The sequence below is a fragment of the Colletotrichum higginsianum genome, chromosome 6 (genome assembly GCF_001672515.1).
Source record: "Colletotrichum higginsianum IMI 349063 chromosome 6, whole genome shotgun sequence".
NCBI classification, from domain to species: Eukaryota; Fungi; Ascomycota; class Sordariomycetes; order Glomerellales; family Glomerellaceae; genus Colletotrichum; species Colletotrichum higginsianum.
The window spans coordinates 605931-626873 of NC_030959.1; the positions used below are offsets into that span (position 1 = coordinate 605931).

At 56.7% G+C, this 20943-nt stretch overlaps 7 protein-coding genes across 7 annotated transcripts; 4 read left to right on the forward strand and 3 right to left on the reverse strand.

Moving 5' to 3' along the window:
* Positions 1-230: 230 nt before the first annotated feature.
* Positions 231-1378, forward strand: CH63R_08593 (Endopolygalacturonase 1; the record flags this gene model as incomplete). The annotated part of the gene is made up of 2 exons (XM_018303567.1): positions 231-431; positions 494-1378. 2 exons carry the CDS (start codon positions 231-233, stop codon positions 1376-1378), a joined length of 1086 nt encoding a protein of 361 aa, XP_018155590.1.
* A 1291-nt stretch (positions 1379-2669) lies between these two features.
* On the reverse strand, positions 2670-3772 carry CH63R_08594 (Glycosyl hydrolase family 61; the record flags this gene model as incomplete). Its single annotated transcript, XM_018303568.1, has 7 exons — positions 2670-2713; positions 2765-3014; positions 3085-3145; positions 3201-3454; positions 3518-3547; positions 3614-3622; positions 3680-3772. The coding sequence occupies 7 exons, from the start codon at positions 3770-3772 to the stop codon at positions 2670-2672; spliced, it is 741 nt and encodes a 246-aa protein (XP_018155591.1).
* A 4282-nt stretch (positions 3773-8054) lies between these two features.
* CH63R_08595 (Peptide hydrolase) lies at positions 8055-9616 on the forward strand (the record flags this gene model as incomplete). The annotated part of the gene is made up of 2 exons (XM_018303569.1): positions 8055-8167; positions 8251-9616. The coding sequence occupies 2 exons, from the start codon at positions 8055-8057 to the stop codon at positions 9614-9616; spliced, it is 1479 nt and encodes a 492-aa protein (XP_018155592.1).
* Positions 9617-10216: 600 nt separating this feature from the next.
* On the forward strand, positions 10217-11844 carry CH63R_08596 (ergosterol biosynthesis ERG4/ERG24 family protein; the record flags this gene model as incomplete). Its single annotated transcript, XM_018303570.1, has 3 exons — positions 10217-10263; positions 10333-10640; positions 10754-11844. The coding sequence occupies 3 exons, from the start codon at positions 10217-10219 to the stop codon at positions 11842-11844; spliced, it is 1446 nt and encodes a 481-aa protein (XP_018155593.1).
* A 477-nt stretch (positions 11845-12321) lies between these two features.
* Positions 12322-12993, reverse strand: CH63R_08597 (uncharacterized protein; the record flags this gene model as incomplete). The annotated part of the gene is made up of 3 exons (XM_018303571.1): positions 12322-12357; positions 12442-12824; positions 12897-12993. 3 exons carry the CDS (start codon positions 12991-12993, stop codon positions 12322-12324), a joined length of 516 nt encoding a protein of 171 aa, XP_018155594.1.
* Positions 12994-15340: 2347 nt separating this feature from the next.
* CH63R_08598 (L-galactose dehydrogenase) lies at positions 15341-16618 on the reverse strand (the record flags this gene model as incomplete). The annotated part of the gene is made up of 1 exon (XM_018303572.1): positions 15341-16618. The coding sequence occupies one exon, from the start codon at positions 16616-16618 to the stop codon at positions 15341-15343; it is 1278 nt and encodes a 425-aa protein (XP_018155595.1).
* A 1341-nt stretch (positions 16619-17959) lies between these two features.
* On the forward strand, positions 17960-19935 carry CH63R_08599 (Sugar 1,4-lactone oxidase; the record flags this gene model as incomplete). Its single annotated transcript, XM_018303573.1, has 3 exons — positions 17960-18266; positions 18378-18996; positions 19209-19935. The coding sequence occupies 3 exons, from the start codon at positions 17960-17962 to the stop codon at positions 19933-19935; spliced, it is 1653 nt and encodes a 550-aa protein (XP_018155596.1).
* Positions 19936-20943: the final 1008 nt, after the last annotated feature.

The window sequence follows — 20943 nt, forward strand, 5'->3', positions numbered from 1 at the left end:
GATATAAACCGACCTGCAGCTCCTCCCCCAGACTGCCAAGAAAGATCCAAGACATCCAACCCACTCAGATCTCTTCCAGCTTACCATTCTCAATTCTTGGCTCTTTTGTTCCTTGCGAGCTCCTTTTCCGTTTTTTTATATCTCAAACATACTGATACTGGGTATCAAGTCACACACTCCCTTACAAATCTTCCTATATTGCTCTTGTTATCATCATCCTCATCTTCAACATGGTCTCTACCCTTCTCGCCCTCGGCGCCCTGGCCGCCTCCGTCATCGCCGCGCCTCTTGATGCCCGCGCCAGCTGCACCTTCACCGATGCCGCCGCCGCCATCAAGGGCAAGGCCAGCTGCACTGCCATCATCCTCAAGGACATTGTCGTCCCCGCCGGCACCACCCTCGACCTGACCGGCCTCAAGTCCGGCACTCACGTACGTACTAACCGAGCCTATTAGCTCACCAGGTCGGGAATCCCACTAACACGCGAGCATAGGTCACCTTCCAGGGCAAGACCACCTTCGGCTACAAGGAGTGGGAGGGCCCCCTCATCTCCTTCTCCGGCACCAACATCCTCATTGACGGCGCCTCCGGCCACTCCATCGACTGCGAGGGCCAGCGCTGGTGGGACACCAAGGGAAGCAACGGCGGCAAGACCAAGCCCAAGTTCTTCTACGCCCACAGCCTGAAGCAGTCCACCATCAAGAACCTCAACGCCCTCAACACCCCGGTCCAGGCCTTCTCCATCAACAGCGTCACCGACCTCAGCGTCCTCAGCGTCACCCTCGACAACTCCCTCGGCGACACCAAGGGCGGCCACAACACCGACGCCTTCGACGTCGGCTCCTCCACCAACGTCTACATCTCGGGCGCCGTCGTCAAGAACCAGGACGACTGCCTCGCCATCAACTCGGGCACCAACATCACCTTCACCGGCGGCAGCTGCTCCGGCGGCCACGGCCTGTCCATCGGCTCCGTCGGCGGCCGCAGCAACAACGTCGTCAAGGACATTGTCATCTCCAACTCCAAGATCTCCAACTCGGACAACGGCGTCCGCATCAAGACCGTCTACGGCGCCACCGGCTCCGTCTCCAACGTCCAGTACACCGGCATCACCCTGTCCAACATCGCCAAGTACGGCGTCGTCATCGAGCAGGACTACGAGAACGGCTCCCCCACCGGCACGCCCACCGCCGGCGTCCCCATCACCGGCCTCACCCTCAGCAAGGTCACCGGCACCGTCGCCTCCTCCGGCACCAACGTCTACATCCTCTGCGCCTCCGGTGCCTGCAGCAACTGGAAGTGGAGCGGCGTCAGCGTCACCGGCGGCAAGAAGTCCACCAAGTGCTCCGGCATCCCCAGCGGCGGCGCTGCCTGCTAAACGTCTCTCTCCCCCTTTTGCGGGACTTGAGATTTTCGGCCCAGGGGCTGATTTGAGTCGTCGGGCGGTCTACCGCGGGAGCTAGTCTCTGACGGTTGACGTCGACGACATCAGCAGTGCCTTTTATTTTTATTTTTGGCCGATGCTCTTGTAGGGACGAGTTTTGAGTGGTTTGGTCTAAGAACGTTTGGCTGAGCGCAAAATTTGTTCGTGTATATATTTCTCTTTTGCCGGCCGCCTTTTGGATGTCTCCGGCCGGCCTACATACTCAATCCAGCCTACTTTTTTGGATGCAATTCTCTTCCGTCTTGACCCGTCTTCGTTGCTCGCAATTTTGACTCTCTTTGATCCGCTTCCATGGTTTCCAAGAGATCAACGACATGCCATTCTCCACCTCAACGACAAGGATCTCGACATGGCATCCTTGGCGTTAATAACGGGCCTTGTAATAAGATCCCCGTTTCCGAAAGCACTAACAAAACAGCTGCCATCTACTTCATACAAGGCGGGAAAAAATACTGTGGAGAGAGGATGGAGCTAAAGAAAAAAATTCGACTCTGTGTCTAGAGAATAGAATCAAAAGAACTCCTCGACGGGGAATTGAACCCCGGTCCCCTGCGAGTTGTTGCAAAGCAATGACAAGCAGATATCCTCACCACTAGACTATCGGGGATTAGTTGATGATGAAGCGGCGATGGTTGGCATTCAACAAGCAAGCGTGTCCTACCTCAGAAGGACTAAAAGAAATGGCAAAAGAATCTCCTCGACGGGGAATTGAACCCCGGTCCCCTGCGAATCGTGTGAATGACAAGCAGATATCCTAACCACTAGACTATCAAGGATATGATTGATGACTTAATTTGCAAAATTTACTTCAATTACCTCTGACCTGTGGACAGGATTGTGCTTTTTGGATCGCATGTTGGGATTTGACATTGATAAAGTCTACACAGGAATGCGTGGTCATGTTCAAAGGGTGGTTCACCTAATGGGCAGCGTTGCAGAATGCAGGGGCTAGTAAGGGATGCATGCATGGCGCCTATGCAGCAAGGCTTCCGACACGTGCCTAGAACTCAGAAGGCTCAAGAAGATTGCGGGCAGTGGCTGGTTTTCAATAGATAAATTCACTGCTTGCTTATGATTGTTAATATCCAAGCGACTCGAGGCAGAGACCGCAAATGCATTGCGGTAGTTACTATGTACACGAAGAGAAATAAGAGATGCAGAGTCAATGAACCATGGGCAATGCCCGCATCTCAACCTGGCCGGCGACAACCATGGGTCAGGGTTTCTAGCAGGTGAAGACAGCGGGACCCGGGATGGTGTAAGGGGTTGCTGGGAGACGGTCAGCCATCATCAGAAAGCTCACAACTGGTTATCACCCACCCTTGAAAGCATCGTAGGTGACGCCGGGGTCGGTCGCCTTGTATGCGCCGGGGAATGCCACCAACGGCGAGCCGTTCTTGGTGCCGGAGCCGGAAACCTGCAGCTGATGGCAGCCCGGGTAGAACTGGGCTCCCGGGTAGGCCCAGGAGGCGTGGAGCGCGATCGTCTCGTGGCGGACAAGGTAGTAGCCGGGTCTCAGGCAAGACGGGATGGTGTATTGGTAACCAGAATTGGGAACCATGAGGGCGCTCTGTTCGAAGGCGTCTGGTCAGCGATACGGCCTTCTCTCTAGGCGACTAATCTTGTTGTTTGAAACGTACAGAAGCCCATGTGTTGGAGGTTCCCGTGCGTCCAGCTTCCTTGATCTTGAACCAGACCGCGCTACGGACTCGAGTCAGCCATGCTCGCCACCATGAGACCCCCCGGGTATGCATACGAGGTACCGGGCTGCCAGCTGTTGCAGCCAGAGTCGGGGCATCGCGCCATGTAGGTGATGACGGGGCCGACGTGCGAGTCGGGCCACAGGGTCCAGCGGAGCGTGACGGTCGATCCGGCGGCGGCCGGGGCGTGGAGCGGCGCGGGCTGGGAGCCGGAAATGCCGCCGGCGGTGTACCCTCCGCATTGCAGGTCGGCCAGAGTGACGCTCTCGACGGGGCCGTTGCCCTGGATGGGGCGCGAGATGCGTTGGGGCTGGAAACGGGATATTAGTACATCACCGAACCTATTCAACGGGAGAACAGTTTTCAAACTTACGGCCGGGTTGGTCCAAGGGTCCGCGTAGGGCTGGTTTTGTTAGCCATCTGGACAGCACGACGTTCTATCTTGGAAAGTTAAGGGATCATCATTCACCTGGTAGAACTAAAAGAGTGTCAGCCTCGAAGTCAAGCTTGGTGCACACTGAAAGAAGTGACATACCTGGTAGTAGGTTCCGCCAATGGTGGCGTTATCGACGTACCCGTGACCGGCGACAAGAGCCGCCAGGCCCAGAATGCAAGCAGCGATCTGCATACTGTCAAGGAATGCGTCTTCTTCTTCCTCTTCTTCTTCAAAGGCTGTTCGAGGCGAAAAGGCGTTCAGTCACTGCAGATGAGTTGCAAGGGGTGAGTTGCGAATCCTAGCCGAGACTGAGCAGTTTAATCCGGAAACTTGCTCATGATCGGGGAAATCTCATTGATATTTATCAGTATGCCCGCCCTGTTCGAAAAGATAGTTCTTACCTGCTTACCTCCGTCAGCTTCACCCTTTGTTCAATCCAATACACCGCGATGGCTGAGAGTGTGCTTGGCGCGCCTCCTGTGCCGCCTAGCAGCCGCGGCATCCCATCACGGGGACCGTGTGGCTGAACACAAAAGGAAACATCGGAACCAGAAGAGCGAGCGCCATGGCTCGCGTTGATTATATCAACAAGGGCCGTTTGCCAATGAGGTTGGGAATAACCCGACGAACACTCTAAAGGCGGGGATTCCACCAATTAGCTGACTTGGCCAACCTGGCATCGTCGGTAGTCATCCGCCAATACAATCCGTGTTTTAATATAAAGGTTCAGCTAAGAGACTAAGTAACCTGAACTCGGGGTGTCTTGACTGCAGGAAATGGTAAGCTTGGTAGGTGGTTCGTGATGCCATGTGCCATTGACTTATATTGCGGGGGAGTCGGCAATGTCATCACCCTTCGCTTGGTGCGCTACGTACATGGCTTACGCAGGTTCTGAGCGATATAATTGTGAGAAACTGTGAACCGGGACTACATAATGAATCATGATCGGGATTGAGGCCCCAGGCTTGCCCGGCATCCGCAGTCAAGTCGTGCATTTAGAACCAGAATTTCTCCCCACAAAGAACCCAGTCTCGGATGACCTCGTGGTAACTATTTGAGTGAACAAAATACGAATTGTTACATACAAGACTCAAGGAAGCAAGTAGTAATGGTTCTGTTACAATTACTACTCGGATCTTGTGAAGAATCCTAAGCTGGTTCACGTCCACAGTGTCGTACCGCTTGCCTCCGTGCCAACTTTGACTACCTGGTTCAGCCAGGGATGACTGCCACCCAAATACAAGGAGAATAGTGATACTCTCCCTGCGTATGCCTATAGACTGGCGTCCACCGATCGTTAAGCGGGCGTTCAAAGCTAGCTTTTTCGCCAACTCATTTGGGACCATGCTGGTGACTTCCTGGCCGACTTGTCTGCTTCGACAGTGTCAGACCTTGCCGAGGAGTAGGATCAGTTTGAATGTTCTCTATTCAAGCAAGATCCCATTGGCGGATGAGTATGCTAAAAAGACATGATGGGGGGCCGTTATTGACGATGTCCTCTGGCGACGTGACGATGACAACAGTGGCTGCCAGCTGGTAAACAGCCACCGGAACCGCGGCCGCCCGTATGTATGCGGCAGAGCAGATGGGCCATTCTGAAGTGGTTGACGGCGGTTGCACGCGGGCGGTCGACGCCGACGTCCACCGCTCGCAGCACACATGACCTGTGTCTGGGTCCGCCTGGTGATGATGGCTTTGGCGCTCCTCGGGGTTTCCGGCTCCGCGATATGACCCAATTGTGAAGGCCGTCGCGTCCGCAACGGAAATGGTTCAAAGTGACTGCCCTGCAGCTATACACAGCTTGAGGGATAGATTGTATTGGACGGGTTCCCGTAAGAGCTGAGCGTGGTCAAACGGTGCACAGACTGTTTGAACGGCTGAGCCATGCCCTTCGTGCCCAGCGTCTTCGGGGTCAGGGTAGGAATTCCACGCTGGCCGGCTTGTCGGCCTCGCATCGTCGAGTAGAAACACCAGGACTCAAGACAGGTGCTATGAAATGTAGAACACAAGGCCAGGAGATCGACAAGTGAGTGGCAGGACACTGCGGCCAACGAAACTGGCACCAAGGCCAACCAAAGAAATGCGTCCGGTTCGAAACAGACGCTGCATGTTCATGTCGGCTACGCCTAAAGGCCGGCGATTCTCTGCGTTTACCATATCGGACTAAATTCACTAAAGTGATTGGATAGGATGGCGTTCAGTTTCTACTGAAGTCGTTTTTGGGATACGCCCATGTCAGTGAAACTGTGATCATCACTTTAGCCCAGTCACATCTTGAACAGCAAACTATAACGCCCTTCCAGCTATCGCTACTTATCACCTTCGATTATGAACCTAAGTCAACATCTCGGCGGGAGAAGGTACAGCCGGATGATTGCTTGTCGCCACCGTCGCTATCGCTGCCGATCTGGTCGTGACCGGAGTGCTGTTTCAAAAATATTATGGCAAACGGCAACTCCAGCAACAGATTTAATGACCAAGACTCATGGAGGAAGAAAGAAAACGACGGAAGCTACGTTGGCTTGATAGATAACTCGTCTCAGTAGGACTGTACAGGGATAGTGGCCGATGCCTATGAGCTTTGTCCTGGGGTGCGAAACAACTTTTGAAGATGATGCCTCTCCAAGCTTTGGAGCGCAACACACAGAGCTGATTGGAGGCTCAGTGGCAGATTGAAGGGCGGCGTGAGATCCATTTGGAACTTGCGACAACCGTCAATGGCCGGAGGGTGATTTGCGTGAGCTCATGAGTGAGTAGAAATGTGGAAGGTATTATGTATTGTGACCTGGGTGGATCGGTCTACGGGGTGGGTAGTGCTATTTTCGTCCGCTACGGAAGTAAAGTAAGGAAGGACTTGACAGAGAAGGCATAGAAATCCTTCGGAAAGATGCATGTAGCAGCACTGTGTGTTCTAAGCCAACGTTCACTGGAGCGAAGTTTGCATAAACAGTGATTCGATCAGCCGGAAAGCCGAGCGAGACGTCTAAAAAGCACACGACGGGAGGGGCGGGTTGACATCCTTTTTAGCGCGTTCAATCAAGCTCGTAGTGTTTTGCTTAAGCAAAGGGCTAGTCATAAGCTTATTTATCGCAAAGTTAATCCAGGATCTCCAGTCCGTCAACAGAGCATGCATGTTCCCCCCCCCCCCCCCACTCTTGGCTGCCATGTACCGAGTCGAACGATCTCGGAAACCGGAACAAGAAACCGGGTCAGGCGAGACTGATCATTGAAGGCCATATGCAATGTAACGGTTCGTCGGACAAACGCTGCTGGTCTCGGCTGGCAAACAAAGTCTTTAGCGATAACCCTTTTATCCATCGCCCGTCGTTACTTTGCAAGGGGATGCTGATCGGCTGGAATTTGGAACTTCGGGTAATAATGTCTTCAAATGTCTTGTCCCTGGTCAACATCCCATGCATTGGAGATTATGCCACATAAGTATGACATGTTTTAGGCTAGTGATAGATGCGTTATCTCTCCTTCCGTATAACAAGAGGGACACAGCCAAGGCGGGAGCTCATGTGAGGTCGACGGCGAAGAACCAACCGCCCGGAATTCTGGCACGATGCTGGCCATGACTGTCACGGTAGTAGACCGAGCCGGCTTCCCGGCCAAAGACCTTGTTTAATGGCTTGGCAGCATGATGTAGTAGGCCCCAAGATAGCAGGTGCATAGTGAGATGGCCCACAGAGCGGCCAACTAACAAAACCCCCGCAGACAAGACAAGACATGCGAGGCGTCGCGTGGTGTCTTTGGACGGAGACCATGGAGAAAGATGGAGAATGCAAGCCCCATCAGCCCACCCCCTGTCGCGGCAGAAAAGCAGGATGGGCAGGTGTTTTTGGTTGACGAGGGGGGGCTGGGCTGTTGGTTGCAAGCCGGCCAGACTGGCGATATGATTTAAAAAAAAGACTTGGCACCTGCCGCATGGGGCTACGTCGTGGCGTACGAGCAATACCCAGCAAAATCCAGCCGAGGTTGTCGTCCCCGTTTGTATCTGTAGTTTCTGTAGTTTCTTCCCCAAAAGTTGGCCTCTTTGCAGCGGGGCTCCCCTGTCAACTGCATGATATCGCAGGCGATGATGCCGTTGGTCGAACTCGACCTGACGAGTCAACGCTGACAGATCCCCCGGCAACCATTTCGAGAAGTGCTTATCAGCAGCAGCAATTGAGACATTTCATTCGTCCTGTCTCGGTCAGGTCCGAGGGGCAGGCATGCCAAGTTCAGCTCAAAGCTTGAACTGTCGATTGGCAACTCAGTGTTGCCGCAGCAGCGTAACATCGCATGCCAGGGGGGGGTGGCAGCATGTAGGGGCAAGCAGCTCGGCTGGAGGTCGTTGACTTGGCCTGGTGGGTTATAAGAAGGCGTCAACGCTGCTCGGTGCGTCGGGATCTATTGTGAGATCAACCCGCCCTGCTTCTCTCGCGGTCTCCTACCTGGTCTTCTCCCTGTTGTTCATCGTCATCTGTCCAAGATGAAGACGACTTACCTTTCCGCCGCCGCCGCCGCCTTGGCGCTGGCTTCGACCACCCTGGCCACCGATCTTCTCACTGCCGACAAGATCGAGGCCGACATCAAGACCGTCGAGTGAGTCTGAACCCTGTCAAGCCCATTGTATAACCCATCGCTTGAGGGAGGCATCATCACTGACCCGGCTCCTTTTCGCACAGGCTTGAGCGCATTCTCTGGAACCTGAACAAGATCGGCCGCGACAACGGCGGCACTCGCGCCTTCGGCACGCCGGGATACAAGGCCTCGGTCGACTTCGTCCTGGAGCGCGCCCAGACGCGTTTCGCCAAGCAGATGAACACCTGGCTCCAGCCTTTCAACCACACCTTTGAGCAGACCAACGCCATCTCCGTCACGGGCCCCGACGGCGTGGACGTCATCGTCCTCAGCGCCGAGTACAACACCGCCACCCCTCTGCCGTGCGGAATCACCGCGCCCCTCGTCGACATCCCCGTCGACGACGAGAACGGCTCCGGGTGCCTGCCCGAGGCGTTCGAGGGGATCGACGCCACCGGCAAGCTTGCGCTCGTCAAGCGCGGCGTGTGCGCCATCTCTGACAAGATCAAGAACGCAAAGGCCGCTGGCGCCCTCGGTGTGATCCTGTACAACCAGGTCCCCGGTAACGAGATCGTCAAGCCCACGCTCGGCGCCGAGAACATCGGCCTCCTCGTTCCCCTGGGCATCATCACGCTCGAGACGGGCGAGGCCTGGAGCGCCGCCCTTGCCGCGGGCGACGAGGTCACCGTGACGCTCATCGTCGACTCCATCTTCGAGGAGCGCGAGACGTGGAACGTCATTTCCGAGACCAAGGAGGGTGACCCGGACAAGGTCATCATGCTCGGGGCTCATCTTGACAGTGTGCTCGAGGGCCCCGGCATCAACGACGACGGCTCCGGCACTGCCGGCCTGCTCCAGCTGATGGGATCCGTCAAGAAGTACAGCGGGTTCCCGCACAAGATCCGTTTCGCGTGGTGGGCGGCCGAAGAGGCCGGCTTGGTCGGCTCGTACTACTACACCGAGAACCTCAGCTCGGAGGAGGCCGACAAGATCAAGTACTACTTCAACTACGACATGATCGCGTCGCCCAACCCCATCTACGAGCTTGCCTCGTACAACAACAGCGGCATCGGGCCCAAACTCCTGGCCGACTACCTCGAGGCCAACGGCAAGGTTGTCTCGGACGCCGAGTTCGACGGCCGGTCCGACTACGCCGGCTTCGTCGAGCTCGGCATCCCGACGGCGTCCATCTTCACCGGCGAGGGCGAGAACGACCCCTGCTACCACTTGGCCTGCGACGACATCGACAACATCAACTGGGAGGCGCTTACCCTTAACACCAAGGCTGCCGGCCGTGCCCTTGCCACGCTCGCCAACTCGCTCGAGGGCGTCCCCCCCCGTGCCGACACCACGCCGGTCCTCCGCGGACGCGCCGGTGTGCTGCAGCAGTTCCGCCGGTGGAAGAAGCTGGCGGAGCACTCGCGCCACGGCAAGACGTGCTCGCACAACGACGTGAACAAGATCTACTAAAAGAGCGTTGCTGTTTCTTGTGTGACTCGGGGGGCGTTGTGGTCGGGCAGGTGAAGAACGACGAGATGACGAAGTTTGATGTATTGAATAGTCATAATAATGATAATGGCGCCGGTGTGTTGATGCCGAATGATAATACAACTTATCCTAATACGAAACCCTGGGCTGTGTGAGAATCGAGCTGCTCCGGCCCATCCATCGGATCCGGACGGTGCGGAACGCGGAATGGGCCCGGCCCCGCTCATCGCGTCCTCCGGGCACCGGGGATCCACATATAATTCCCCCTTTCTCGGTTTAGCGTCTCGTCTCGGCACCGGGAACGATGAAATGAAAATGAGGCCACATGCACGGGCCACCTCCGCAATTTTCTCCCCCCCCCTAACAGAAAATCATTAATTAATAAATAGGCATTGAAAGTAATCCGGAATTCAGGGGAAAACCAAAGCGTGCTTCGCTCGTTCTCGCTTTTCCACACCAACAAACACTCCTCACTCGCAGGGAATCCCGGTGTTTCAAAACGTTCAAATCAATTTGACTCAAGAGACTAGAACTCTCAGTATTCCCCAGTTACTTGGTCATACGCAAAGCCAAGCAGCAGCCATGGCTCCCCAGAAGAAGAAGCAGCACAACTACGAGTTTGGCGGCCCGTAAGTCACCAACACATACGCACCCGGATACGTCTGGCTGGACTTCGCCGCTAACCTCACCGCGCATAGCCCCGGCGCCACGGCTATCGTCTTCGGGCTCCCCGTGCTCCTGTGGGCCTTCTTCTTCGTCTGCAACGACAAGACCGGCTGCCCGGCCCCGTCCACCCTGAGCCCTCGCACATTGACTTTGGAGAAGCTCAGGGCCGAGACGCCGTGGCCCGCCGACGGCATCTGGGGTTTCTGTAGCTGGGAGGTCATGGGCTGGACTCTGGCCTACTACCTCCTCAGTCTGGTGCTCTACCGCGTCCTCCCCGCCCAGGAGCTGGTCGGCACGAAGTTGCTTCAGTCCGGCAAGGCCTTGAAGTATCGCTTCAATGGTAAGTCCCACCACAGCTTCGCGAATTCTTTTTCTTCTCCTTTTTTTTCTTCCTTTTTTTTTTTTTTTCCTTCTTTGGGAAAGCTATAATTTTTGACACTCCACCGCGCATAGCCTTTGGCGCATCCGTCGTCCAGCTCGCCGCCCTGGCCGTCGGCACCTACCTCCACGGCGCCGACTTCGTCGTCTGGACCTACATCTCGGACAACTACCTGCAGCTGCTGACGGCCAACATCATCATCGCCTACGTCATAACCATCTACGTCTATGTCGCCAGCTTCGGCGTGAAGCCGGGCAACCCGGACCTCCGCGAGCTCGCCGTCGGAGGCAACACCGGCAGCCTGATCTACGACCTGTACATCGGCCGCGAGCTGAACCCCCGCGTCAGCCTGCCGCTCTTCGGCGAGGTCGACATCAAGGCCTGGCTCGAGATGCGGCCCGGCCTCACCGGCTGGGTCATCCTCAACCTCGCCTTCTGCGCCAAGCAGTACCGCTCCTTCGGCTACCTCTCCGACAGCATCCTCTTCACCACCGCCGTCCAGGCCTACTACGTCCTCGAGGGCCAGTACATGGAGGCCGGCCTGCTGACCATGATGGACATCACCACCGACGGCCTGGGCTTCATGCTCACCTTTGGCGACATCGCCTGGGTCCCCTTCCTCTACTCCACCCAGGCCCGCTACCTCTCCGTCTTCCCCGTCCAGCTGGGCTGGGCCGGCGTCGCCGCCGTCTCTGCCGTCTTCGCGACCGGCCTGTACATCTTCCGCGCCTCCAACAACCAGAAGAAGGTCTTCCGGACGCAGCCCGACCACCCGAGCGTCAAGGACATGCCCTTCATCCAGACCAAGCGCGGCACGCGCCTGCTTGCCGGCGGCTGGTGGGGCGTGTCGCGCCACATCAACTACTTTGGCGACTGGCTCCAGGCCTCGCCCTTCAGCCTGCCGACGGGCATCGCCGGCTACCAGATCCTGACCGCCGGCAGCGCCGTCTCCGGCGCCGTCACGATGCTCGACGGCCGGGAGGTCGTCCAGGGCGCCGCGCGCGGCTGGGGCATGATCTTCACCTACTTCTACGTCGTCTACTTCGCCATCCTGCTCATCCACCGCGAAGGCCGGGACGACGCTGCCTGCGCGGAGAAGTATGGCGAGGACTGGGTCAAGTACAAGAAGGTCGTCAGGTGGAGGATCCTGCCCGGCATCTACTAGATCGGTTTCGACAAGGGGGGATTCCTGCCTCCGCACTGCTAGTCTAACGCACAGTTGGACGAATGGCGAAGGACCCTATTCACATTGCCATGTGGTAATTCGGGGTTGACATAAAAAGGCTAGACAGAATAGGCAAGTTGCGCCGTGTCCACGCAGCGCTGGGTCGGTTAAGAAGCGTCATGCCGCCGGTGTTAACCAACATGTTTTCGTCAAATAGATTGCAAAACATTTGCAGCATCTTGTTGAAGTATGAGCAGGGCTCTTTGACCCGTCGTTCTGACCACACTTTGGAGCGTTAATGGATCATGACAGTGTTTAATTTGATCTTCCGGTGACTCAGTATCATTATCTCGTTGCTGCAGAGCATATCAGGCATATGCTAGTAAATGTGAATACTTAAGGTAGTTCTTCTTGCCTACGGCAATACATATTCCTCCACCTATACCAACAACGCCGGATCGTTTTACGACAACCTCTCTACGCGACAGGCCGCACACCGTCGGGAACGCCGCACTACAACTCACCACCATTAGCAAAAACGTTTTCAACATCACCCCGACTCCCCCCCTCCCACAGACGACACGGGGATAGACTCACGTAGAAAACCTCCAAGCTGCCTCCGTCGAAGATGGTCTCCAGCGACACGACCTCGCCGTCGACGGGCGCGACCGTGAAGTCGCTCCGCGTGTTCCACGAGATCTGCGAGATGGGCGCCGGGTGCCCCAGCCCGGGCGTCACCGTCGCGTTGGCCCAGACGCCCGGGTCGCCGGCCGTCGGCTCGGCGAAGACGTGGACGCCGACCTGCTGCGGCGGGTACGGCGAGCCGAGGCCCACCGCGCCGGCGACCTTGATGACGAGGGTGCCGTCAAAGGGCGACGAGATCTTGAAGTCGACGATGCCGGGGGCCGGCGTGTAGTCCGGCGAGGACGGGCCGTTTGCGCCGTCGAGGACGACCTCGAGCGGGGTCCCGCTGTCGCAGCCTAGCAAATATCTCCGGTTAGCGGGGGTTGTTGTTGGGAGACTAGCTACGTCGGAGGCATGAATTTACTTACGCGAGAAGTCGGCACGAATGCCCCAGCTGCCTTGCGCTATGGCGGCGCGGGCGCTGCCTGCGGCAACAAGGGAAGTCAGGATGATGGAGGCGAACATGGCGAGCTGCTTTTCTGTTTTCGTCTGTTGGAGTCGTAACGGTAAGGGAATGGTGTAGTTCGTTCGGAGGACGTCAAGATGCCAACCGGGACTCCCGGGGAGAGGTTGGGGGCTGTTTATAAGGGAGCTCCACAAGGGAGAATGGATGTGCCAAGCAAACCAAGAAAGGGGCTGTAATTAACAGGTTAAGGTTCGCCATGAAATTTTGTGGGAGCCGGCTATGCGTTGGCGGTCATTCGTTACTCGTATAATCTATATAGAGTTGCCTAGCTTATTGCCAATGAGTCAGATTTTAAAACGCTGATCGCCTGTCGGAATGAAGGGGAACGGCTCCGCCACCTATATATAACAACGCACACGTTTCCACGTTAGGACATGTTTGTAACGGCGAACCTAATGTTTGTGCTTTTTTTCCTCTTTCGACAAGAAGCTGTTCGCAGGTGCTTAGGATTCCCCCGCCTTTTTTCGATGCCGCCGCCCTTCCTGCCAAGCTCAGGATGCTGGAGAGATGGTCTGGAACCGATCCGCAGGTTCCGGCCTAGTGTGCAAGCTGACAACAAACCGGTGTTCGATGAAAGATCAAGAAGGTTCCAGTTCATAGGACTCTGCGGAAGCTAGAGAGGTATGCGAAGATTTAGGTTGTGATTTCTGAAGGAGGACGGTAGTTAGCTCACTACCCACTCACTTCGCCGTTGGGATTTGCTTAAAACAATCAGAAGAATGCGAAGTCAATGACTACCTAACTACAGGAATTTGAACTATAAGTCTTCGAGTCCATTTCAGAACGCAAGTATCTAGGGTGGCACGAGGGGTTGGCACTCAACTTGACTGTGTACCATTGTCACGGTGAGGTGACCCAGCCATGGTGTCTTGCTCCTCACTTTGTTCTCGGACGTTGCGTCTGCTCCTCTTCCATGGAAGAGCTCAATCTGATAGAAAAACCAGACGCGACAGTTTGCACATTACATCGTCTCACTGGATTTCAGAGTCAGGTAGAATCCGGTCTCCGTCGATCGCTACATTAGGCTCTTGCCATTGAACCATAGAGATTAGAAAGGGCAAAGACCTTACGGCAATGATTGAAAGGTTTGATGGATACGAGAGGCCTTCTGATATCAAGGCCAGGGCAAGTTAACCTCAAGAGGACCAGTGTAGCACTAAGTAACCAGCTAGATCCTCACTCTGGGAGACCCAGCTGGCTACACAAAGGTCTTTTTTCTACATCGTGACCACAAACGCTAAGGAGCTGGGAACAGGAGTTGACAAGTACGCTCCTGTGTTTCCGTATGAAAATGGGGTATAGAAGTAATGTAACTCTACATATACACCCATAGGTTGGAAAGGTCTAGGCAAAGTCAGCCCAGGCGGACCAAAGTCCACATCGATTCCACTAAAGGCGTCGACTTCAATGAAACCAGGATAGAACTTTTGAGTAGTTTCCACAAGGGTCAAGTGTAGATACGAACCCGCAACTGGGTGGAAACCTGTGTTACGCAGAGTTTGTGGTGACTGGAAGGTCATCGGTCAATTTGTGTTCTGCAGGCTTCCAATAGCTTTCCGGCGTCGACCCATTCACATGCCGGGCAGCTTGCGGTAGACTGGGTTGCTATGGATCGTCATTGCCTGGATCCACCACATTCTTCTGCTTGACTTCAGTTTGGCGGAACTGAAACATGACCTCACTGGCGTTTGACACCCTCAACTGACCTAAATCCCTTTTCTGGGTAGGTATCATTTCATATGCCGCACTGGATGATCAAAGACTCTTCAGTCTGGTTTCGACAGTGGAATTTTTAACCAGCATCGCTTGTAGTCTTGAAGATATGTCTACGGTTGTTTTTGGCAGTGCTCAACACCATATAAAGCTCATCCGAGATTCGATAGAACCAAATGAAATTGCTACGGAGCCAAAAGAGTCTACTATCCTTTGGTTACCAGCCGCTCACAGTTGCTAATGAGATAAGTATAATGGTTTGCAGAAAATCATACTTCGATCCTAAAGCTGTCGTACGACGGTTGGAAGGGGAACGTGCCTCGGGCGAGGTCATGACATGGTCCACTCACCAGCAAACGAGATGAATTTGAAATCAATATTCACACAGGAGAGAGAGGTTTTCGCCTCAAAATACTCTCAAGCTGATGTTGAGTGGCTGGGTGAGTTGACGCCTTGGCAAGGGAGACAGAATGCAACCACAAGCCTAGTCAACATCTTTGAACAAGCCTTCCAGTAATTTGCATATGACTCTCACACATTCTCATAATCAAGCCAGAAAGAGATAAGATTTCGATTGGTTTCATGATATCGAAACCGAAAAGGAAAAAAAGACAACGCTCATCGCTTTACAAATTACAAGTTGCTCGGGATCCTGGTCACCAAGTTCATCAGCTCATCCTCCTCAGGCACCGAGCCCATGTCCTCCGCGGCCCTCTCGTTCTCGAAGCCGTCGTCCGGGCTGGCCCAGCTGTAGCCCTTCCAGACGCCCAGCGCCGGCCACATCTCTTGCTCCACGAGCGCCTTGAGCTTCTCGTACCTCGCGGTCGAGGGGGCCCGACCGGGGCCGCCACCGGCGAGCCCCTGGAGCACATGGCGCCATGCCAGCACCGTCTGCTCCAGCTCGGCGGTGCTGGTCACGCCCATGACACTGCCGCCGACCCGCAGGCCGCTCTGACCCGGCAGCTGGACGCCGAGACCGGCGAGCGCGCCGACGCGGGCGTACTCCTCCATGGACCAGTGGAGGGCGACGGTCTCGAGGCGCTCGCCGGCCGCAGTCGCGATCGTCGAGAGCTGCCTGCAGGCGGCGCGCAGCTCGTCAGGCGACGGGTGCCACGACGCGATGACGCCGGCCTTGCCCTGCTCGGCGGCGCCTTCGGGGCCACAGCTCGGCGGGATGCCGGTCGACGTGAGCAGGCCCATGCCGAGCATGCTGGCGTTCAGGACGACCTGGACGCCGGCGTTGCGGAACCTCCGCAGCGGGCTCCGGTCGTCGTTGTGGTCGGGCCCGGCGACGACCTCGGGCAGGCCGAGGGTCGGGTTCTGGATGGTGAAGTGGCCGTAGCTCAGGACGGCGTCGAGCGGCTCGCCCGTCTCGGCGAGGACCATCTCGGCGAGGCCGCAGAGGACGTGGACGGGGAACCCGCTGATGCCGACGTAGCGGATGTGGCCCTCGTCGCGCAGCTGGCGCAGGGTGCGGACGGCGGCGAGGACTTCCGCGGGGGAGACGAACTCGACGTCGTGCATGTAGACGAGGTCGAGGTAGGTGGTGTTGAGGCGCTTGAGGGAGCGGAGGACGGAGTGGCGGACGTAGGCGGGCGAGTAGTCGAACTCGTTGCCGGCGATGCGGCCGGCCTTGGTCACGAGGACGTAGGAGTCTCTGGGGGCGTTTGTGGCGGCGGCGTGGGCGGCCAGCGCGTCGCCGAGGAGGACCTCGGAGGGGCCGTAGTACGGCGAGGTGTCGAAGCCGTTGACGCCGAGCTCGAGGGCCCTCGAGACGATCTCGCGGTAGGGCATCTGGAGGGGGTCTTTGACGTGCTGGGTGTTGAACGTCGCCGTCCCCAAGAACAGAGGCGGGAGGACGGAGGAGATGGGCGGCCGGGCGGCCGGGTCGAGGCTTGTTGTGGTGGCCATGGTTTCTGATGTGAATGGGTTGACGATGAGGTCCCGGAGCAGGGAAGATGGTTTCGATGTTGGGGTTTGCAAATGCGACGTTTTCATGAGAAATTGGACAAAAGGAAAAAAACGTGGGAGGTTCTTGGAAAACGTCGAGCGTTAAGCTGGAGGGAAAGAGAGAGAAAGTGTGTAAATGGTTGTCACGATTTGTGTAAGAGGGGGCCACCGCGGGATCGGTCTAGAAATAGGTCCTCAAGGGTCTGAACGGGGGTTTGCCAGGCTCTTGGTCCAGGAACACCATCTTATTAACCATAAGGGACACCTGGGTTGAGCAGCAGCAGCAGCAGCTCACAGCTCGCAGCTCTTCCGGCACGTCTTCCGTGGGGGACTCGCCTCGGGTATCCCAGCTTGTCCATCGTCTTGCTGTATGTAGACTCTGCTCGACTCGGAGCGAGTTGTCTCGTCAATACTTACAACGTAAGGTTCTGTTGCGTGTGTGGAGTTGAATGCGTCTGGGTACTTTCTAGCTTGTTGTGCCTGGCCAAGCCTTTGGGCGTCCATTTCAAAGGGTTAATGGATCAATGGGCCGAATTGCGCGTTGTGGCCTCGTCTCAACCTGCCACAAACCGCGCAAAACATGGGGGTTGATGAGAGTGACTGACTGGCATGTCATGAAGGGATGGGATCAAGGACCCTCGAAAACCGGGACCCCTTGTAAGATGAGTGTATCGCAAAATTCCCACTGTTATTCGTGCCTGAGTACGATGCACCTGTATGTCAGTATCTGCACCTTTAGTCTTAGCTCACACTAACTACCGGCCAAGGGGAGGGGGGAGGGGGGGGAGGAGATCTTCAAGCATCCATCCATGTTCATCTGAAACTTCCCGTTACAAGCCACGGTCCTCGACTCCTCCAAGTCCTTGACTCGACTCGTCATCCACCGAACCGGATCCCTGAAGAGGCTCGAGCAGAACAGAGCAGAGAACAGCACAGCACAGCGGAGCAGAGCAGAGCATCGGCCCATCGGGACACCAGAAGAAAGAAACTCAATGGGAGAGCAGTGAGAGGCGAGGCCAGGCCCCGCCACCCCCCCGCAGCGGACGCTAAACTAGTCTTGTAATATAACCCGTCATTAGCCTCAAAATTTCCCTTGGGCCGCGTTGTTCACATCATCTGAGTGAGTGTTTTCCCTCACAATATTGTCTCGAAGAGGAGTTCTACAAAGCCTCATCCAACCTGTTGAGAGCGAGAAAGAAAGAACGAAAGAAAGAGAGACAGAGAGAGATCTTCAGGGTCTTGCATCGCCTTCGCATCTCGAATCCTCTCAAGACGGTTTGCCACGTGTTGTCTGAGAACACCATGTCTGCCATCGCGTCTCTGGATCCGCATGTGCGCGGCATCATCGAGGACGCCGCCGCCGACGGCATCCCCTTCCGGGCCCGGACGGCGCATATGCACGCGACGTGGGCGCGCACCTTTGCCTCGCTGCCGGAGCTGTACATCCAGCCGCAGTCGCAGCAGGAGGTCGAGAAGGCCGTGAAGCTCGCCCGTCGATGCCGGCGGCGCATCACCACCGTCGGCCACGCCCACTCGCCGTCCGACCTGACGTGCACGAGCAACTGGCTCGTCAACCTAGACGGCTTCAAGAAGGTCTTGTCTGTTGATGGTAAGCACAGAAACCCCTTCTTCACCTTTTTGAGCCTTGGTGGGGGGGGGGGGGGAGCATCATCACATGGGCGACCAATCACATGCTAACGGCTCTGTTCTCTTCCAACAGAGGCAACGGGACTGGTGGTCATGCAGGCCGGCATCCGCCTCTGGCAGCTGACCGAGGAGCTCAACAAGCACGGCCTCTCGTTCCCCGTGCTGGGCAGCGTCAACGAGCAGACCATCGCCGGCGTCATCAGCACCGGCACCCGCGGCAGCACCCTCAAGCACGGCCTGCTCTCCGAGGCCATCTCGTCCCTCAAGATCGTCCTGGCCAGCGGCGAGACGGTGGCGTGCTCGCCCGCCGAGAACCCGGACCTCTTCCGGGGCGCCCTCCTCTCGCTCGGCGCCCTCGGCATCATCACCGAGGTCAGCTTCCGCGCCGTGCCGGCCTTCAGCCTGCGGTGGCAGCAGACGATCCAGGCCGACGCCACCATGCTCGACGCCTGGAAGCAGGACAACAAGCTGTGGACCCAGTCCGACTTTGTCCGCGTCTGGTGGCTGCCGTACACGAGGCGGGCCGTCGTCTGGAAGGCCGACGTCGTCACCAAGGAGGACCTCGAGTCCGGCCGGGAGAAGAATCGGGACCCGCCCGTCGGCTACTACGACGGCGCGCTCGGGTACCACATTTACCACAACCTGCTGTACCTGTCGCGTTACATCCCGCGCATCCTGCCCTGGGTAGAATGGTAAGTCGAGAGAGTGAGAGTGAGAGTGAGAGTGAGAATGAGAATGAGAGTGAGAATGAGAATGAGAGTGAGAATGAGTGTGTGTGTGTGTGTGTGTGTGTGTGTGTGTGTGAGAGAGAGAGAGAGAGAGAGAGAGAGAGAGAGAGAGAGATACCCTGGAACGCATTTCAGACGAAGAGGGGCCGGAACAAAAAAGCTAACAGGACACCTAGGTTCGTCTTCGGCATGCAGTACGGCTTCAAGAACGGCTACACCTCGTCGGCCGTCCAGCCCATGGATAAAGCCCTGTGGATGAACTGCCTGTACAGCCAGTACGTGAACGAGTGGGCCATCCCCCTCCACCGCGGGCCCGAGGCCCTGATGCGCCTCGGGTCCTGGATCAACAGGCTGCAGCCCGGGGACCCGAACTACGTCGCCCACGGCATCCCGTACTCGGCCGAGGGCCTGTACATCCACTCGCCCGTCGAGGTGCGCGTCTGCGACGCCACCGTCCACACGAGCGCCGAGCAGGGCAACCGGCCGTTCCTCGACAGCACCGTCAAGGACGGGCCGACACTGAACCTCAACGCCACCATGTACCGCCCCTACGACCTCGACCCGCCCGGCCTGCGGCGCTGGTTCCAGGGCTTCGAGTGGCTGATGCGCGACCTCGGCGGCAAGCCGCACTGGGCCAAGAACTTTGACGTCCGCAACGACGAGTTCGCGGCGTGGTACGGCGACGACCTGGAGCGGTGGCGCCGCGTGCGCGACGAGGTCGACCCGGACGGCCTGTTCGTCGGGCCCTGGCACCGCCAGTTCGTGCTGGACCCCGAGACGCCCCTGCTCGCGTTCGAGGAGGTTGAGAAGACGAGGCACGACGCCGGCAGGGGGGTCACCGTGTACGGCACCCGCGCGCAGTTAGGGGACGAGGAGGCGGCCGGGGAGGCCGAGAAGGCATGAGAGGGACAGTAGTATCTCACCATAAGACTTAATTTTATGATTTCTTTTGGCACCCACCACTTCGTTTGACAACACACACGGCTCGCTTGAGGCCGAGATGGGAACGCAAGGAGGCTGATCCTGAATCAGCGTACCGTGTTTTGGGCGGGAGATGTTGATTTCCTCCGCGGACAAAAAAGAAGGACTGCCACTTTTCTTCTTCTTCTTCTTTGAACCCAGGACCTGGACCGGGACTCGGCATCACGGCACAGCTTGTGTTCGCTTATACGCTTGCCCGCATCATCCTGCTTTGCCTCCAACCACAGCAGCCAGCCAGTCCCTTGAATCTAGGAGTCGTCTTCCTTTTTCGGTATCAGCGTCTAGCTATCAGCGTCCAGCTATCAGCGTCCAGCTATCACCGGCATCCACCCCCGATGGGCACGCAGACGGGGGCGGGTCGCTGGTTTGTAATGATTATCTTTACCCTAGTGATTTCCATCAACCCTTTTCGCAGAATCAGTCCGACGTTGTGTCCCCCCCCTTGCCCGATTTTCTGATCGTCGCCCTTTAATCTTGGTTGGCAACACAGGGGGGGGGAGGGGGGAGGGGGGTCCGTGACCACTGCCCCGGGCTACGATCATTGCTGTCATTTTTTTTTTTCCCTTTCTAGTTTCATTCTCTTTCAGTTTCTTCCGAGGAATGGAGGAAAACTCTATGGGTCGCGTCTTTTTCCACCGTACCTGTCATCTGTCATACCTGTCAGGGGAAGCCGGTGGTGGCCGCTGGGATGCACGGGTGAGCGACAATCGACGGGGGTTTGATCACCGTCCAGAGTCCATGCCGGCTCGTACGTTTTCACTCATCAAGCCAACGCTCTTCTGTTATCGTGTTCTTACTAAGGCTGTGAATAACGGTGCATGGACGAGAGAATGACTGATCCCTGGATTGTATAGCTAGCCTTCGAGGCCCTCGCGGTTGGTGCGTGCTTACAACTACAGATTGAGCATTACTATACTATACTATACGACG